This window comes from Rhinoraja longicauda, chromosome 22, assembly GCF_053455715.1.
Source record: "Rhinoraja longicauda isolate Sanriku21f chromosome 22, sRhiLon1.1, whole genome shotgun sequence".
In the NCBI taxonomy this organism is placed as follows: domain Eukaryota; kingdom Metazoa; phylum Chordata; class Chondrichthyes; order Rajiformes; family Arhynchobatidae; genus Rhinoraja; species Rhinoraja longicauda.
Window position 1 is genome coordinate 744303 of NC_135974.1, and position 20647 is coordinate 764949.

General features: G+C 46.5%; 1 protein-coding gene across 3 annotated transcripts in view; it reads left to right on the forward strand.

Annotated features, from left to right (window-relative positions):
• chd6 (chromodomain helicase DNA binding protein 6) overlaps positions 1-20647 on the forward strand; it is a 200385-nt gene that overhangs the window by 121109 nt on the left and 58629 nt on the right. For all 3 annotated transcript variants that reach the window (XM_078418568.1, XM_078418567.1, XM_078418569.1), the window contains 8 exons: positions 906-974; positions 2696-2751; positions 5350-5467; positions 7964-8050; positions 9002-9136; positions 9676-9797; positions 12984-13227; positions 19553-19729. In XM_078418568.1, the coding sequence (XP_078274694.1) occupies positions 906-974; positions 2696-2751; positions 5350-5467; positions 7964-8050; positions 9002-9136; positions 9676-9797; positions 12984-13227; positions 19553-19729 (1008 nt within the window). The remainder of the gene's footprint in view (positions 1-905; positions 975-2695; positions 2752-5349; positions 5468-7963; positions 8051-9001; positions 9137-9675; positions 9798-12983; positions 13228-19552; positions 19730-20647) is intronic.

Here is a 20647-nt window from a genome sequence, read left to right on the forward strand (position 1 = left end):
GTTGATTCTGCTCCCCAGCCTCATCTCCTTTGTGCCACCTCCCCATTAAAAAGATTTGATAAAGTAGATGGGGAGAAATGGTTTGCTTTGATGGGGGGTCCTGAAGAAAGGGTGCGGCTGTTAATTTGAATCCATGTCATCCAGAAATAAAATTGAGACAAATATGAGTTGGAATCCAGAAATAATGGGAGATCTCAAGTTTGACCTCGGTAAAATCTTTTGTTTGGATGAAATTGCCATGGGATATGTGTAATGTGAATAAATATTGATCAGCCATGATCTTGTAGAGAAGGGTTGAATGGCTATCTCCTATCCTAGTGTTCCTACAATTAGAGCTGGTAATGCCCTTTGCTAAAATCTAAACTCCAGAACCTGGAGCAGTACTTTGCTTCTGATTCGGGAGAGGAGGGAGAGAATATTCCATCCATGTTGTGGGCCCTCCCACCTGCTAGGGTCATTGCCTGTATAAAAGGGACATTGGTGGTTAGTACCTGTGGGCTAAATACGTTGTGGGGAGAATTTTATGACCTTCAGATGCAATGAACTATGTCTCTTTCCCTTGCTCTTCACGTCACCCTTTTGCTCATGCTGTTGCTTCCATTTTCGTGTTTGCTTACTTTGCTTCTCTTTGCTTTTACCCATCTTATTTCTGCTCCTCCCTCCCCCCCTCCCCCCAGCTCACCTGCCACTCCCTGTTCCCCCTTGCTTGCAATCACCCAAACCCACCTACCCCAACCATCCACTCATAATCCTTCACCTTCCCAACTCAGACCTTGCTGCTCCATTTATTCTTCAGGTTTCCTCCTCCTCCTCCTCCTCCCATCTTCCCAATCACACTGTTACCCTGTTCATACGAGGGGAATGTTGTGCATCGTTGATTGACCATGCGGTTTTCTTTATTGTAGGAAAGTCAGGAGGAGGATGAGTCCGCAGTCATTGAGAAGATTCTGGCTCAGCGAATGTCACAGAAAGAGGTGAGGAATGACGCATAGTGCAGTCTGCTTAATAGGAGAAATGACAGACACAGGGCAGTTTATTACTTTACAATGTCCACCTTCAAACATTTCCTGTTTGATCCTCTGACAGAAGATTTTAGTTTCCCGGTAAACTGAATCCACAACAATATTATTAACATGCTGTTAGAACGTGGTAGTGTAGAAACAGTCAGCTGAGTGTTGGTGTGGAGTTGGATTAACACATGTTTCCATCATTGTCTCGGAAATAAAAGCAAATGGTGCTGGAAGTACTCAATCTGAGCAGAGAGAAATGGCATGAAACGCAACGATTGAAGGTTATAATGGGAGTTCTGTGACCAGAATAAGGGGAGTTGAGGGGGATGGAGTGGGGTGGAGGGGAAGGGGGAGGAGGAGGAGAGGGTGCTGCACCAATGCAGGAGAGGTTTGGTCTAGTATTACTTTATTTTTTTCTGCTGATGATGCCCAACCTGTGAGAGTATCCAGAGATGCTTTTTCACATTTCACCACCAGGCATTGTATTTATTCCAGAAAACAATTTCTTACAGTGTAATGGATCACGAATGCCCTCCTCAAAAAAACACTCAAGATCTAGATAGATGGATGGATTTTTGTTAGGTAAAGGGATGAAGCAATAGCAACAGGGGGAAATGAAATTGAGGTACAATTTAGCCGTAGGTTCACCAACTGATTAGGGCGGTACAGTAGTCAGCTGGTAGAGCTGCTGCTTCACAGCGCCAGAGACCCAGGTTCGACGCTGACTTCGGGGCTGTTTGTGTCGAGTTTGCACATTCTCCTGTGACAGTGTGGGTTTCCTCAGGGTGTTCCGGTTTTACCTCCCTCATCCCAAAGGAGTGCAGATTTGTAGATTAATGTAAATTGCCCCTAGTGTGTAATGGAAGAGAAATTGGGATGAACAGCGTGGACTCGGTGGGCTGAGGGGCTGTTTCCATGCTGTAATTCTAAACTAAAAAGATGATGGAATAGATTCAGGAGTCTAAATGCTCTCCCTCTGTTCCCATTGACTCAAAATAGCATGAAGCTGTATAGATTTGGGAAGTATGGGGAGGCCGTGGAATGATCTAAAGTCTAAAGTGTAGCAATAGAGAATTTAATAGAAACGGTCACATGAAAGGGCTGAGGGAAAACAGGAGAGATTATTTTCATCAGATTTCTCCAACTTCAGATAGCTCCTCTGTCCCTCCCTTCCCCTCCTCCTTCCTAGATCTCCCTCTATCTTCCTGTCTCCACCTATATCCTTCCTTTGTTCCACCCCCGACATCAGTCTGAAGAAGGGTCTCGACCCGAAACGTCACCCATTCCTCCTCTCCCGAGATGCTGCCTGACCTGCTGAGTTACTCCAGCATTTTGTGAATAAATTATTTTCATCACTTATTGATTTGACATTCAGGTGAATAATTTCACGACTATAGCTAGGAGGGTGATGTACAGAAGGAATTGGCATTATAAAGGATGCATTGCTGTCAGCTCATTACCGAATAAATGATGACATTTCATAGACACTCTGTTAACCACTTTTATTCAAGATATTATGGGGTTGAGAGCAAAGAACTCTTGAAGTGGAGTCACGTGAGCAGGCATATATATATAGCCCATGTTGAAATCTCAGATATTACCAAACAGTTAGCTGAGCACTGTGGATGAACGATTAAACAACTTGTTTCAGCTTCCTTAACTTCAGTTGTTTTACATTTCAACAGACCCCTGGTGCGAGCATACAGGAAGTCGAAGAATTTTACGTCAAATACAGGAATTAGTAAGTATTAGGAGTATTTTCCTCCCCTAATTCTGTTGCACTTGGGTTCTTCCAAACCCTTGTAACCAGGGCTGGCACCAGGGTGGTTTAGGCAGTTATCAGTCAGTACAGCTCAACTTGCTCGTGCCACCTTGTCTGAAATTTGTGATGTGCTGCACTACACTAGTTCTGTAAAATAAATGCCAGAGTCCCTTCAGTAAGATGCAGCTTGTCATTTGGTCATACGTGAAGAAAGGGTGGTAGGATTGATATTTGGCATACAGGACTTGCAAAGGAGCATAGGACTTGCAAAGGAGCATAGGACTTGCTCCTTCGTGGCACAAATTTGACAGGGAGAAACTTGCAGCACTGAAGAAAAGAGTACTCAGCTGCCAAAGCAGGATTGGCTGAATGGCCGCCGTTCTACCATCTCCAGAGTTCCCATTCTTTTTTCCCTGCATCCTTTTGCCGTTGTCCATGCCATGTCCTTGTCCATGCATTCCTCCTTTTGTAAAGGTTAATGCAGATTCTGCCTTTACTGCTGCTTCCTTACAATGCCATAAGAGGCTTCATTTGAAAATATTTATCTAAACCTTCATTTGCTGGTTAGTAGGTATTGGTTTTCCATTTTACACCAATCAAAATTTCCATCAAATCTCCTTAATGATGGATGCCTCCAATTAGTCTTTTCACTCATCACAGTCAAGTCTCTTACCCCAATACTTAATCCAGTATCAATTATCCTGCCTGTGCCCTTAGCGTTCTTGACATCTTTGCCATTCTAATAAAACCTAGGATCTTTTTTAGCTGTATTTTGCATAGTTTAATTGACTTATCCTTGTGCATTTAAAGATTCCATACCATGTAGAGTTCTATGTTTCTTGATGACACGGATAGAGACCATTTTGGTCATCACACCTGTGGCAGCTCACAGAGCAATCCCATTCATTCATTTTCCCTGTGATCTATTCTCTCTACATTCCCATCAACACCCCCCAGATTGTACTTCTGAACTACATTCTGGGGATGATTTGCAAGGGTCAATAACCTACCAACTTGCATGTCATGGGGATGTGGGAAGAAAGCACATGGTCACTGGGAGAACATGACACACACACAGCACAGGAGGACAGGATTGAACCCAGGTCACTGAAGCTACCAGGCAGCAGCTCTCCTGGCGGCCCAAGAAACCACTTGCAAATCTCCTTTTGAAGTTGTAACAATTTATGGTCTTAATTCTTTCTCCAAAAGTGCATCACTTGGCATTTTTTTTAATGTTTTGGGGAGTCTGCTTATCTCTTGAATTTCTCTTTGGTTTATTTTGTGTACATATTAGTGGCACAGCGGCTGCGGCTCACCTGCAGTCCATTTGTCTTAATTGTAGTGTTTAGATGTGATGTAGTGTTTTTTGTGGTTGTGTACTATGTGTGGGGGAGGGGGGGGGGGGGGGGGGAAACTGCAAAATTGTCTCTTCCGAACGGAGATGCGACCTTTTCTCTGGGTGGTGTCTCTGTTCACGCTGCGGCCTACCATCGGCCAAACACCTGGAGCTGGCGGCCTCCACCTTCCAACGGCCAAACACCTGGAGCTGGCGGCCTCCAGCTGGGACCACCTGGGGCTCTGGTTCGCAGAGCCCGCGGACCGGACTGTACTCACCACCTGTGGAGCTGGCTGCCTTCAGAGGCTGTGGTGGTGCTGCGAGTGTGGCTGCGACTCGCCTCCAGAGGCTTTGGCCGCGGGCCGCGTGGATATCGGAAGCTCGCAGGCCCCTGGGTGGGCGCCAACCTCGGGAGCTCCGGCAGTGGCAGCATCTTCGCCCGCCCCGAATCGCGGGGCTTGGGTCGGCCCGCTGCGGACCTTTCACCGTCCGGTACGGCCTGGAATAGGCCGCAGGATTTTCTCCGCCCGGCGGGGACTTCAATGTTGGGAGCCACGACCACTCCGACGTGGCAACTTCAACAGCCTGACCGCGGGAGAAGACGGCAGGGGAAGAGAAAGGACATTCTGGCCTTCCATCACAGTGAGGAGGTGACTGGAGGAGACTCACTGTGATGGATGTTTCTTCTTTTTGTTTTGTGTTGGTTTTGTGATTGTGTGTGTTATTGCTTATTTTTATTGCTCTGATTGTACGGAATTTCATCCAAAAGACATGTTTTTTTAGATGACAATAAAGGTTATTCTGATTCCGATTCTGATTCTGACAGGTACACACTAAACCTTTGCCATCCCAGGATGTAACAATTCATTGCCATTTTGTTTTCTGTCCATGAACTAAACAGCTGTTCAGTAGTCCAACACCTTCTGTAAAGTTGTGCCCAAGAACGGTGCATTAAAATCCTTTTGTGGAACAGAAATAATGTCTGAAATATAGCAACCTGCCAGCTGTTCCTCTGATTCAGTGCACGACAAACCTTCAATGCTGCAGACACCTATTGTTCAGGAATTAATGTTGGGTTATTTTAGTTAATCTTGGGCCCATAGAGCTGGGCAGCATGAAAACCTTCTGTGTATCTCATTTGTGTCCCCTCTTAACCTCTCCTTCTCCTCCCTCTCCATTTCCATTTCCGTCTCCATTTGTTTTTCAACATGAACTCGGTATAATGTGCCTTTATGTTTCAGCTCGTACCTGCACTGTAAGTGGGCCACAGTGGAAGAGCTGCAAAGGGATAAACGGATTCACCAGAAGATCAAGCGTTTCAGAGCCAAGCAAGCTCAGATGAAGAACCTTTTTGTTGAGGTAAAGAGGCAGGCTGGAGCTCAATTGTTAGTTTATTAGCCTCTGCATTTGAGTATGTGATTGTCGAGCCGAGGAAGAGGAGAGCTGGGTTTATAGGTTGGTGATGAGATTATTGACTGACTGCGGCTAGCAGGGGCTCTCTGCCCATGTTGTGATGGTGTCTCCTCCAGTGGTTGAGTTTATTTCCTATTGGCCCTCTTCCAGGTGCTCTTTAGTCAGCTGCTGGAGTTGATGTTGGCTCCACCACTTCAGTTACTGCATCATGGTGTCAAGGGACAACCTGTGCTGATTCTACATTGCACGGCGTCAATCCCCCAAGCTTTTTAGCTTTACAAACTCCTTATTAGAGTTCTCGGCTCTGAATTTAGAGGCTAATAAAGAGAGTGGACAGTGATCAATGAAGACTGCAAAAGAGGCTCATCTGATGGGTTAAATGGTAACGAAGCTCTTGAGCCATACAGGGCAGAAACAGGTCCTTCAGCCACTGTGCCCCTACTGAGCGTCAAGTTCCAGTCTATATTAGATCCATTTACCAGCACTTGGTCTGGAGCACAATATGCCTAGCTGAATCAAGTGTTTGCCTGGATGCTTGCTAAGGATCATAAGTACCTGTTATTACCACCCAGTCAGGCATGGGTTCCAGATTGCAACCACCCTCTGGTGAACAAATTATTTCTTAGATCCCTTGTAAATCTCTTATTCCTTAATAAACCTATGCTCTCTGCTCTTAGTTTGCCGAGAGATACCTATGCTTGTGTTTCCTAGAATTTAGAATATCAAGACATTACTGCTGAAGGGGCAGGTTTCTTCTGGATTGGACATTTTTGGGCGGCATAATTTAGAGGCAGGACTGTAGTTAAGAAGATGTTAGTGTAGGAAGGAACTGCTGATGCTGGTTTAAACCGAAGATAGGCACAAAAAGCTGGAGTAACTCAGCGGGACAGGCAGCAGAGGGAATGGGCAGCGTTCCGGGTTGAGACCCTTCTTCAGGCGGTATGCATAGTAATAGAAATATGGAACTCTTTTGTAAATGTTAGTGCATTGTCAGTTATCTGAAAGTTAATCTGAAAGGTGAGGTTTATTGATTTTTACAAACCAATGATATTAAGGAAAATGGAGGCAAGGTAGGTAATTGAGTCATTTGATGGAAGAGCCATTATCTTACTGAATGGGGCAGTGCCCTGTGTTTTGATGCTTTAAATTAAATTATTGTATTTCTTTTCTGGACTGAGGAAGGGTAGTACCCAGTACATTGTGCAAGTATGGTCAATGCTCAATTGTATGAGGAGGTGTGGGAGAAAGTTTCCAGAAAATAAGGGAAGCTGTAGGACATGAATGTAGGCCATGGGGAGTGCTGAGAAACAGAGGGATCTTGGGAAGGCAAGGACGGATAGTGATAGTCAGCACAGTTTTCCGTGTGAAAAATTGAGTTTTTTTGACGTGGTGACCAAAGGGAGATGAGGCGCGAGATGTCCACATTGATATCAGTAAAGCCTTTCACAAGGTCCCGCATGGTGGGCTGGCCCAGAAGGTGAGATCGCATGGGATCCAGCTTTGTGGAAGGACTGAGGGAGGTAATGAAGTGGTGTGCTGCATGGATCAGTGCTATTGTTTGTCATCCACATTAACGATTTGGATGAGAATATAGGTAACATGATTAGTAAGTTTGCACTTGGAAGTGCAAAAATGATTTGCTGCATCCACAATCATTTGGGGGATCATCCTTGTTAGAGAGTTTTTCTTTTCCTTCTGTTCTTCTTGTTGATTCATAGCTATTAAGATTGATAAGAGAGAGGGGGAGAGCACTGAATGCAGCATATTATTAGGCCAGAATGGCTGTACTCCGAAATGCTTCAGGTTCATGATTTGCCCCTTAATCACAATGTGGCCTTAGCTGTCATCTAGGTTTACTATTGTAGAAAATAGTTTTATTAAAGGCCAGTCGTGGTCTTTGTTTGTACTCAGCTAAGTTTTAAAAAAGGCCTTGGGGATATCCCTGCTCCAGCTACGTGAAACAGCGGTTATTCCAGGACACATCTGGCCTTCAGTGTCGATGAATTTGAAGACATGGCTTCTGTGAAACCTCAAGCTCGTGTTTGTGTGCGCACATGGGAGCCTGGGACTGCATGTGTGCAAGTGGGTCCTGAACACTGCGCGCATGCATTGCCCCGGCATCGTGTCTGTGTGCACGGCCTGGTAGCTCCTGCCTTTGTGTACGCAGTTTCTGGACCTGTGGCGCAGTATTTCTGGCTGGTTTGACCTGCTCTCTGGAGCATTTTCCTTTCCTTTGCCCCATCTCACAGCTTGCGCCCTTAAGAATTCTCAACCAAATCTTCCATTACCTTCCCTGCCAGGCCTGTTGGCTACCTGCACGCTTCCCTCCCACACTGAGACTGGATAACTCATTCCATTGGATGGGTGAAGGTGACACGGTCCATTCTTGGGTGACAGTCGTATTTCACTGTTTGCATCGTACATTTTATGTCTTCTCTATAGCCTGATGAAGAGCCCTTTAATCCGGATTACATAGAGGTTGACCGGATCTTGGATGTCGCACATACCATTGACTCTGAAACTTCAGAGGTGGGTACATCCTGCTATTTGAAAGGTGAAGCTGATGGGCATGTTGAATGGTAAAGGGGGTCGATGTGGTAATAGGAGACTTTCCTTGCCGTGAAATCCAAAAAGTTCTTAAAATCAGCATCGGGTGTTCATGAGTAGAATCGAAAAACACTTCTCCACAGAGAATTTAGATGCTCTTTTTGATTTTAACGTGCTGTACAAAGTAATCCAAAAGAGCCTTGCCGTAGGAATAATTGTTCAACTTTGGCATTGCAGTTCCAGGGAGTTTTGGATTTGCCGGATAATAGTGAAGCTGAAAGAGCTGATTAAGATAATGATTTTGTAGAATCTTGTTTATATACCCTTGGTCGATGATGAACTTTTTGGGGAGTCTAACAAGGGCATTTAAAATGATGAAGAGATTAATTTTAAGAAATTTTGTCTTCAGGGGTGAATCCAGAGCAGGTGAGATAATCGTAGAATTAGACCTAGATCCATAGAAGTGAAACCAAAGCACTTTTTCACATTGATGAAATCTAGCCTCGCTGCAAAAATCCTTGAGTCAACTTAAATTCTCCAGATTGAATTTAATGGATGGATTTTTGTTGGGTTAGTGTTTTGTTGGATGTGGATCAAGGTAACTGCCTGGGGCCACAGTTCAGATGTGAATGGATGTGGTAATGTGGACCATTTGCCTCTGCTTCATAGAAAAAAACCTGCAGATGCTGGTATAATTCGAAGGTAGACACAAAATGCTGGAGTAACTCAGCGGGTCAGGCAGCATCTCTGGAGAGAAGGAATGGGTGACGTTTCGGGTCGAGACCCTTCGTCAGACTGATGTCGGGAGGTGGCGGTTCCCGCCCCGAAATGTCACCCATTCCTTCTCTCCTGAGATGCTGCCTGACTCGCTGAGTGACTCCAGCATTTGGGTCCACCTGCCTCTGCTTAATATTTGCCAATCTGTCTCCTCAGCCTGTGACTCATTACTTGGTGAAGTGGTGCTCTCTACCCTACGAAGAAAGCACCTGGGAGCTGGTGGAAGACATCGACCCCGCAAAGATTCTGGAATATCAGGAGTTGCAGATTGTGCCTGAAATCTCACAAGCGGTAATGGAATTTGACTTGTTTTGCGTGCACATGTCGTTGTTGGCCAACAAGCGATGTACAAACCTCAACTATTAAAACTCAGAGGTCTTGCATTTAACGGTTAGAAGGGGAATCTGTGTACTCTGGTTTGAATAGTATATTCATGGGTGAATTTGAAAACCAATGTATTTAATCAGAGAGTGAAGGTTGATGAAGAGTAAATGAACATTTCTGTCTGATGTTTGTAACATAAAGAAAGAGCATTGCTCAGTCAGAAGAGAGGAGGAAGCAGGTGACATCCAGCCAACTCAGCCAATGGGTTCCAAGTTGTGGAGTTGGTCGAGATTGATCACTGATCCAAGATGAAACTCGGGTTTTTAAATTCACCTCTGGCTCATGCCCTGATGGTGCAACCGAGGTAGAGGGTGGTACTTTTACCCATCATGCCACTGTTAAATGGCAGTGGTGGGGATGAGTGGAAAACCAGTCGGTGAACAGAGGGAAGATGTGCTGCTCATAAGCTTTCAGTTGCTCTCATCTGTTCCCTTTCCCTGGCCTAGGAGCGGCCTCCTGCTGACACATGGAAGAAACTGGAGCCATCACGGCCGTACAAAGCGGACAATAGACTCAGGGAATACCAGCTGGAGGGAATGAACTGGCTGCTCTTCAACTGGTACAACAGGTGAGCACGTGGCTTCCAACATTCCTCTGTTTCTGACTGTAATCTCGTACTTGCTCTCTTCCTCAGTGTTTCTCTCCCTCCCAGCCTTTCCTCCGATGCTCCTGCCCCTGCCCCCACCTCCTCATTTACCCATCCCTCATTTCCCTCTTTATGAAAACAGATCTTTTCATTGTTAGAAGGAAACCCCCAAGTATCTACGGTGGTCGAAACCCTCCACTTCACTCGTTTGTTTCTTTTAAGTCAAAATGAGTTTATTCTAATTTAGTCAAGTGTGTGACATCTTCAGTGGTTTAATTGTGGGTACTGGAAGTGTGAAACAGAAATGCGTGCATCGCTTTGTGGGTCAGATAATGCCTGAGAAGGAATAGTTAATGCTTCCGATGTGCCCAAAGCTGAGCGGTCATCTCGTCGCCTCTCCGTGGAAGGTGACTGATAGTGCAGGGTGGATCGCAGCTGAATGATTCTGTGGGTCACTGACCCGCTGAGTTCCCGCAGTTCCCTGTTCTTTATTGTGTGTTGGAATTGTCTCTGGGTATCATTTCCTTTAAAACCACTTTGGTGGTAAGAATAGGAAGGCAGAGTATTATCTGAATGGTGTCAAGTTAGGAACGGGGACGTACAACGAGATTTGGGTGTCCTAGTGCATCAGTCACTGAAAGGAAGCATGCAGGTACAGCAGGCAGTGAAGAAAGCCAATGGAATGTTGGCCTTCATAACAAGAGGAGTTGAGTATAGGAGCAAAGAGGTCCTTCTGCAGTTGTACAGGGCCCTAGTGAGACCGCACCTGGAGTACTGTGTGCAGTTTTGGTCTCCAAATTTGAGGAAGGGTATTCTTGCTATTGAGGGCGTGCAGCGTAGGTTTACTAGGTTAATTCCTGGAATGGCGGGATTATCATATGTTGAAAGACTGGAGCGACTAAGCTTGTATACATTGGAATTTAGAAGGATGAGAGGAGATCTTATCGAAACGTATAAGATTATTAAGGGGTTGGACACGTTAGAGGCAGGAAACATGTTCCCAATGTTGGGGGAGTCCAGAACAAGGGGTCACAGTTTAAGAATAAGGGGTAGGCCATTTAGAACTGAGATGAGGAAAAACTTTTTCAGTCAGAGAGTTGTGAATCTGTGGAATTCTCTGCCTCAGAAGGCAATGGAGGCCAATTCTCTGAATGACTTCAAGAGAGAGCTAGATAGAACTCTTAAGGATAGCAGAGGCAGGGGGTATGGGGAGAAGGCAGGAATGGGGCACTGATTGAGAATGATCAGCCATGATCACATTGAATGGCAGTGCTGGCTCGAAGGGCCGAATGGCCTCCTCCTGCACCTATTGTCTATTGTCTAAAACATCCACAGAATGAAAACCAAAAATAACTGCAGATTATCAGAATGGGAAATAAAAACAGAAGATACTGGAAACACTCAGCTAATCAGGCAGTGTCTTTGGAAAGAAAAACAGAGTTAATGCTTCTTGTCAGAACTGGGAAAGAGAGAAAAATTTGTTCGTTTTCAGTTGCAGAGGTGGAGAGATGGGTAAGACTGAGGGAATAAGCTGATGGGGTGAGACTGAATGGGTTAATGCAACTGCTGGGTGCAGTTCATCTGTGTTGTCTACTCCTGGCATAGATGTTCACTGTTCCTCGCACAACTTCCCCAGTCTGCTGTCTGTTTGTTTTCACACAACGTTCTGAAGGTGGATCTTTGATGTGAAATTTCAACTTAGTTTTGTTCTCCATTGACACAACTCAAACTCCTGAGTCAGAAGTTTTCTGATTTTATTTCTTTGGGGAAAAATAGAGTGAAAAGTTACAGATGTTGGAGGTCAGCTGATGAAATTGTCATCCATTTCTCAAATCAATTGTTATTGGTGACAGTGGAAGAAGGGATTGGATTCATCCAAAGTTGTTTTTATTCTGTCAGTTCAAATGGCAAAGTTGCATGAACTTCCCACCAGTACTGGTGCTGAACCTGTATGTTATTATGAGACAGCGCGCAGTCACCGGAAGGTTGCTGTTCTGAAAGACACCTGTGAATCAGTTTCCATGCTTCACACAATACCAGACACTAATAACTGCACTGGTTGACCATCAATGACGTCTACTCCATAGTTGTACTCCACAGCTGTACTCTGTAGCGATGGCCTTTTATTGCAATGTTATTGCACACGTGGACCTGAGAGTGAGAGGACCCCCTCCCCTGTGCTGTCCCCTGATGCCCCGTGCCTCCAACCCCCCCCCCTCCATGCCTCCCACCCCCCCTCCCCCGTGCTGTGTCCCTCTGATGCCCCGTGCCTCCAACCTCCCTCCCCCCCGTGCTGTCCCCTGATGCCCCGTGCCTCCCACCCCCCTCCCCCGTGCTGTGTCCCTCTGATGCCCCGTGCCTCCAACCCCCTCCCCCCCGTGCTGTCCCCTGATGCCCAGTGCCTCCCACCCCCCCTCCCCCGTGCTGTGTCCCTCTGATGCCCCGTGCCTCCAACCCCCCTCCCCCCCGTGCTGTCCCCTGATGCCCCGTGCCTCCCACCCCCCTTCCCCCATGCTGTCCCCTGATGCCCCGTGCCTCCCCTGCGCTGTGTCCCTCTAACGCTCTCTAGCTCCACTCTCCATCCCCCCCGCCGCTCCGTGCCTCCACCATGCTCCCCCACCCCCATCTCCGTACTGTATCCCACTGACACGTCCTGGCTCCACTCTCCATGCCCCGACCACTCCGTGGCGTGTCCACTGGCACTCTAACTCCAATCTCCTCACCCTCCCGCCATGGCTCCGTGCCATACCCCCAAAGGCCATTTCTCCGTATCTCAGTGACGCTACCCGGCTACACTCTCCCCACCCCTTCTGCGGTGTCCCATGGCAGGGGGACCATACCTCCCCACTTCTCCCTTCTCCGTACTGTATCCCATTGATGCTCCCTGGCTCCACTCTGTCCACCCCTCCACTCTGCTGTGTCCCATTGACGCTCCTTGGCTCCACTCCTCCAGCCGCTGCCACGGTGGCCCTGGGCGATCCGTGCCACACCCCTCCCCCAACTCTCTACCATGTCCCACCGGTGCTCCCTGGCTCCACGCCTCCCTCCCCTGCCGCCGTGGCCCTCGTGCGTTGCGTGCCTCTTTCCGCTTCTGTCTCTCTCTCATTCCCGCTGTTACGATTGTTTTCTCTCCCCTCTTATAAGTTTTTGAAACTTTATATTTTTCAGAAAAAATTGCATCCTGGCGGATGAAATGGGTCTGGGGAAGACAATCCAATCAATTACATTTCTGTATGAAATATACTTGATGGGAATCCGGGGCCCTTTCCTCATTATTGCACCTCTCTCCACAATAGCCAACTGGGAGCGGGAGTTCCGCACATGGACGGAGGTAAATGTCATCGTGTATCATGGCAGTCAGATCAGCCGCCAGATGATCCACCAGTATGAAATGCACTACAAGGACTCTGAGGTGAGAATGGTGCCGTGGCTGGATGGCCACGCAACTCATTGGTTTCTCCCCACTGCGCGGCGTCTGTTTACTGAAGCATACTCCTGTTTGTAAATGAAAGTGAAATGCATAAACACTGGAAAACTGAATTAGAAATACACAGGAAGCTCTGAGAGGTTAATGCTTTGGGCCAAGGTACTATATCAGAATTTTGAAACATATTGTCACGGTGGCGCAGCGGTAGAGTTGCTGCCTTACAGCGAATGCAGTGCTGGAGACCCGGGTTCCATCCTGACTACGGGTGCTGTCTGTACGGAGTTTGTACTTTCTCCCCGTGACCTGCGTGGGTTTTCTCCGAGATCTTCGGTTTCCTCCCACACTCCAAAGACGTACAGGTTTGTAGATTAATCGGCTTGGTAAATGTAAAAATTGTCCCTAGTGGGTGTAGGATAGTGTTAAAAATTATCCCTTGTATAGGATACTTCCAGTATAGTCCCTGGTGGACTCTTCAGAAATGATGACCACAAGATACAAGATACATTTCTTGTACTGCTGGTATTGCTGTTTATAAAACGTGGTTGAACTTGTGTGAAGTGTTTAATTCTCATGGCCCAGAATTATAAAATATGTCTTTGATTCAACTGATCTGAAGCTCCCAATAATTTTTGGAAGAGTTAAAATACAAGGCAGAAGACTGCACTTTTGCTACTATAAAAGGTTTGATGATTAACTTAATGGGAATGGCAGGCTTAGGTTGGTCGAACCATTGAAGCAGCATTTGTGCTGTATTATTAATGGGAGTAGGAGAGTTGGCGACAAGAACGTAAGACATAGAAACATAGAAAATAGGTGCAGGAGTAGGCCATTCGGCCCTTCAAGCCAGCACCACCATTCAATATGATCATGGCTGATCATCTAAAATCAGAACCCCGTTCCTGCCTTCTCCCCATATCCCTTGATTCTGCTAGCGCTAAGGGCTCTATCTAACTCACTTTTGAATGCAAAGAGTGAATTGGCCCCCACTGCCTTCTTAAACTGTGGCCTCTGGTTCTGGACTCCCCCAACATCGGGAACATGTTTCCTGAATCTAGCATGTCCAATGCCTTAATAATTTTATATGTTTCTATAAGATCCCCTCTCATCCTTCTAAATTCCAGTGCCCAGTCGTTCCATTTTTTCATCATATGACACTCCTGCCATCCCAGGAATTAACATCGTGAACCTACACTGCACTCCCTCAATAGCAAGAATGTCCTTCCTCAAATTAAGAGACCAAAACAGCACACAATACTCTAGGTGCGGTCTCACTAGGGCCCTGTGTTAAAAACCCTGTGTTAGGTTAAAAACCTAACCTAGACCCCACCTTGCCTAGCAACTACAGACCCATTTCCAAACTGCCATTCCTGTCAAAAGTCCTTGAAAAGGCAATCCTTAACCAATTAGTGCCCTACCTGCACCAAAACACCATCCTGGAAAGTTTCCAGTCAGGTTTCAGAGCCCACCACAGCACAGAGTCTGCCTTGTTGAAGGTACACAACGACCTGCTTCTCGCCATCGACACCGGCGACTGTGCAATCCTGCTCCTTCTCGACCTCAGCGCAGCATTCGATACAGTGGACCACACCATCCTTATTGACCGTCTCCGGTACGCGGTTGGCATTGATGGCACTGCCCTGAGCTGGTTCGCTTCGTACCTCAAAGATAGGAGTTTCGCCATCAACATAGGCAGTTATTCCTCTGCTCCAGCTAGCCTCTCCTGCGGAGTTCCACAAGGCTCAATCCTAGGCCCCATTCTCTTTTCTCTATACATGCTCCCCCTTGGCCAAATCATTCAAAGGCACGGCATTTCTTTCCACTGCTATGCCGATGACACTCAGCTTTACCTCCCCCTGAAACCCAACAACCAGTCAAATTTAAACAGCCTCTCACACTGCCTTGAGGACATAAAATGTTGGATGGCACAGAACTTCCTCCAATTAAATGAGAGCAAGTCTGAGGTCATCCTATTCGGCCCCCCCGACTCCATCAAATTGATAACAGGCAGTCTTGGAAGCCTATCCTGCCTAGTCAAACCGCATGTCAAAAACCTCGGCATGATATTTGACTCTGCATTAAAATTTGATAAGCAAGTCAACGCTGTGGTAAAAGCCAGCTTCTTCCAACTTCGAACCATAGCTAAAATCAAACCTTTCCTCAAATTCGACGACACAGAAAAAATCATTCACGCTTTCATTTCCTCCCGCCTAGACTACTGCAACTCCCTATACACTGGGATCAGCCAATCTTCCCTGTCCCGCCTGCAACTGGTCCAAAACGCCGCAGCGAGACTCCTGACGGGTACCCGTAAAAGGGACCACATCACCCCGATTCTGGCCTCTCTCCACTGGCTCCCTGTACGGTACAGAATCAACTTCAAGCTCCTCCTATTCACGTATAAAGCCCTAAATGGACACTCCCCCCCCTACATCAAAAAGCTTCTAACCCCCCTCTCTAACTCCAGGTCCCTCAGATCGGCCGACTTGGGGCTATTCACTATCCCACGGTCTAGGCTTAAACTCAGGGGTGACCGCGCTTTTGCGGTTGCAGCTCCTAGACTGTGGAACAGCATCCCTCTCCCGATCAGAACTGCCCCCTCCATCGACTCCTTTAAGTCCAGGCTCAAAACATATTTCTACTCCCTAGCGTTTGAGGCTCATTGAGGAGGCGCTGTGAACTGTTTGCGTGCTACTGTATGTTTTCATTTTTTTTTTCTATTGGAACCTAATCAAATGTACAGCACTTTGGTCAACGTGGGTTGTTTTTAAATGTGCTATACAAATAAAATTGACTTGACTTGACTTGACTGTACAACTGCAGAAGGACCTCTTTGCTCCTATACTCAAATCCTCTCGTTATGAAGGCCAACATGCCATTAGCTTTCTTCACTGCCTGCTGTACCTGCATGCATACTTTCAGTGACTGATATACAAGGAGATCCAGGTCTTGTTGCACCTCCCCTTTTCCTAATCTGACACCATTCAGATTAATCTGCCTTCTTGTTCATGCCACCAAAGTGGATAACCTCACATTTATCCACATTATACTGCATCTGCCATGCATCTGCCCACTCACCCAACCTATCCAAGTCATCCTGCATCCTCATAGCATCGTCTTCACAGACACTGCCACCCAGTTTTGTGTCATCTGCAAATTTGCTAATGATATTTTTAATTCCTTCATCTAAATCATCTCCAAGTTTGCGGATGACACGAAGCTGGGGGGCAGTGTTAGCTGTGAGGTGGATGCTAGGAGGCTGCAACGTGACTTGGATAGGTTAGGTGAGTGGGCAAAGGCATGGCAGATGCAGTATAATGTGGATAAATGTGAGGTTATCCACTTTGGTGGCAAGAACAGGAAAGCAGACTATTACCTGAATGGTGGCCGATTAGGAGAAGGGGAGATGCAACGAGACCTGGGTGTCGTGGTACACCAGTCATTGAAAGTAGGCATGCAGGTGCAGCAGGCAGTGAAGAAAGCGAATGGTATGTTGGCATTCATAGCGAGGGGATACGAGTATAGGAGCAGGGAGGTTCTGCTGCAGTTGTACAGGGCATTGGTGAGACCACACCTGGAGTATTGCGTACAGTTTTGGTCTCCTAATCTGAGGAAATACATTCTTGCCATAGAGGGAGTACAGAGAAGGTTCACCAGATTCCTGGGATGGCAGGACTTTCATATGAAGAAAGACTGGATAGACTCGGTTTGTACTCGCTGGAATTTAGAAGATTGAGGGGGGATCTTACAGAAACTTACAAAATTCTTAAGGGGTTGGACAGGCTAGATGCAGGAAAATTGTTCCCGATGTTGGGGAAGTCCAGAACAAGGGATCACAGTTTAAGGATAAGGGGGAAGTCTTTCAGGACCGAGATGAGAACGTTTTTTTTCACACAGAGAGTGGTGAATCTGTGGAATTCTCTGCCTCGGAAGGTAGTTGAGGCCAGTTCATTGGCTATATTTAAGAGGGAGTTAGATGTGGCCCTTGTGGCTAAAGGGATCAGGGGGTATGGAGAGAAGGCAGGTACGGGATACTGAGTTGGATGATCAGCCATGATCATATTGAATGGCGGTGCAGGCTCGAAGGGCCGAATGGCCTACTCCTGCACCTATTTTCTATGTTTCTATGTTTCTATCATTAATATATATTGTAAATAACAAGGATCCCAACACCGAGCCTTGCGGCACCCCACTAGTCACTGCCTGCCATTCTGAAAGGGACCCGTTAATTCCTACTCTTTGTTTCCTGTCTGCCAACCAATTTTCTATCCTTGTCAATACCCTACCCCCAATACCATGTGCTCTAATTTTGCCCACTAATCTCCTGTGTGGGACCTTATCAAAGGCTTTCTGAAAGTCCAGATACACCACATCCACTGGCTCTCCTTTGTCCATTATACTTTTTACATCCTCAAAAAATTCCAGAACATTAGTCAAGCAAGATTTCCTCTTCATAAATCCATGCTGACTTGGACCGATCCTGTTACTGCTATCCAAATGTGCCGCTAATACATCTTTAATAATTGACTCCAGCACCTTCCCCACGACTGATGTCAGACTAACTGGTCTATAATTCCCTGTTTTCTCTCTCCCTCCTTTCTTAAAAAGTGGGATAATATTAGCTATCCTCCAGTCCATAGGAACTGATCCAGAATCTATAGAACATTGGAAAATGATCACCAATGTGTCTACGATTTCTAGAGCCACCTCCTTGAGTACCCTGGGATGCAGACCATCAGGCTCTGGGGATTTATCAGCCTTCAGTCCCATCAGTCTATCCAACACCATTTCCTGACTAATGTGAATTTCCTTCTGTTCTGCCATCACCCTAGAACCTCTGTCCCCTAGTACATCTGGGAGATTGTGTCTTCCTTAGTGAAGACAGAACCAAAGTACCTGTTCAACTCGTTTGCCATTTCCTTATTCCCCATAATAAATTCACCTGTTTCTGTCTTCAATGGACCCACATTTGTCTTAACTAATATTTTCCTCTTCACCAACCTATCCTCCTTTATATTCTTGGCTAGCTTACCTTCGTACCTCATCTTTTCTCCCCGTATTGCCTTTTTAGTTACCTTCTGTTGTTCTTTAAAAATTCCCAATCCTCTGGCTTCCTGCTCATCTTTGCTATGTCTTTTCTTTTAGTTTTATACTTTTCTTGACTTTCTTTGTCAGCCACGGTCCCTTCTTACTCCCCTTAGAATCTTTCTTCCTCTTTGGAATGAAATAATCCTGCACCTTCTGTATTATTCCCAGAAATACCTGCCATTGCTGTTCCTCCGTCATCCCTGCTAGGGTCCCTTTGCAGTCAACTTTGGCCAGCTCCTCCCTCATGCCTCCATGTTGTTCAACTGCAATACTGACACTTCCGATTTTACCTTCTCCCTGTCAAATTGCAGATTAAAACTTATAATATTATGTCACTACCTCCTATTGGTTCCTTTACCTTGAGTTCCCTTATCAAATCCGGTTCATTACACGTCAGCCATACCACTGTGCCGCTGCATCACTGGACGTAGTTGCTGATTTTTGAATGACTGCTGACAGCATCAGCTCAGGATACCATCGACAGTGAAGAACAGCAGGCTTGTCTTTTCACTCAAGTGCGAAGGATCTGCATCCTCACTGACGTGGGATTGCTTCTCCATGTACAGCTGACGGTGTGTGTAAGGGCCAGTGTGAGCAGGATTGGAGGGCCTGCACGTCAGCTGTAAATCTGAGTCACAGGCTTTCCACTCTGAGCTTGAAGCTGATTTCAAATGCTACCTTGCAGTAATGGTGACTGGACTCCCCACAGGTGGACTGTGAACGTACTGCACTAGTATGGCCCAGTGCTGAGAGTGTGTGACTCTCCTGAGAAGCACCATAGAGATGATGCCTCACTGTCAGAAGGGCTGCATTCGGGGAGCTCCATATTGCCAGAGTGGCTCTTCTGACGAGGCACAGTGCTGAGAGTATTGGCAGCAGGGTGAACATGCTGCATTGTCCGGAATGCGAGTGCTACACCGAGGGGGCAGGCTGATCATCTGCCTCACCGCCGGTTAGCTGCCAAGTGTATACCATCATCCTTCATTCAGCACGGTTCAAAAACAAAGCAAACTATCCAGTCGCTAACAGATTGCTGTGTTTGGCAGCGAGCTGCAGGCAAAGCTGGCATTCCCACATTGGCCACATTACAGATCCTCATTGGTTGAAATAGTGTTGTCAATGATGATTGTGACAGGCACGGTGGAAATCTTGTCCCTGTTGCTGTAGCTGCCCTCAGCACTCCGTTCTGGGCTAATGTATCTTCATTGTTTTTTTAATCTTGCAGGGCCTCCCCATCCTGGGGACTTTCAAGTTCGATGCAATAATTACCACTTTTGAAATGATTTTGGCTGACTGCCCTGAGCTGCGAAAAATCCAGTGGAGTTGTGTGATCATCGATGAGGCCCATCGGCTGAAGAACAGGAACTGTAAACTGCTGGAGGGTCTCAAGCTCATGGCTTTGGTGAGGACACTGATCATCTTTTGACCATCAAATTTGTCCCTCAGAGGGCTGTGAACCATTGGAACTCTGCCCTAGGGGCTGCAGATACACAGCTGCTGAGTCTATTTTACGGATATTTAGAGGAAAATAATAGAGATTGGATTGGGAAAATGGATACCATGGTTGAGAATTGGCTGCAGTCATACTCAATTGTGGAGGCACTCAGGAGACTGTATGGCCTACTACTATTTTGCATGATCATCTGATGCATTCAGTCAGTCCAGTTAACCTGTGGGCTGAAGGTTTCATGATCCCATTGGGCATCTCAAAGTCAGGAGTACAAATGCAGAGTGTGTCCAGCTGGATCTTGTGTTGAGATTGGTAAATATCCAGAGCTCAATGTGCAGAGAAGTCGACGGTGGATCATTGACAGTGAGGCAGACATAAAATGCTGGCGTAACTCAGTGGGTCAGGCAGCATCTCGGGAGAGAAAGAATGGGTGAGAAGGGTCTCGAACCGAAATGTCATCCATTCCTTCTCTCCTGAGATGCTGCCTGGCCCGCTGAGTTACTCCAGCATTTTGTGTCTACCTTCGATTTTAACCAGCAACTGCAGTTTTTTCCAACTCCTTGACAGTGAGATGTTCAGAGTGAATTGCAGGATGTGGGAGCATGAGAGGGCAGTGGCAGTAAATTGGATCTTGTCGGGATAATAATACAGCAGGGGCAGGCACTTTGGCCACAATGTCTATTTTGAACACTATGCTGAATTAAAATAATCCCTCTGCTTGCACATGACCCGTATCCCTCCAAGCTCTGCATGTCCATTTGCCTATCTAAAAATCTAAAAGGATGTGGTTGGAGAAGGTACCTTCTCACCAGTTTTAGAAGCTACAGTGATTTCCTGACAATAACACTCACTGATTAAGGCAAGCGTATC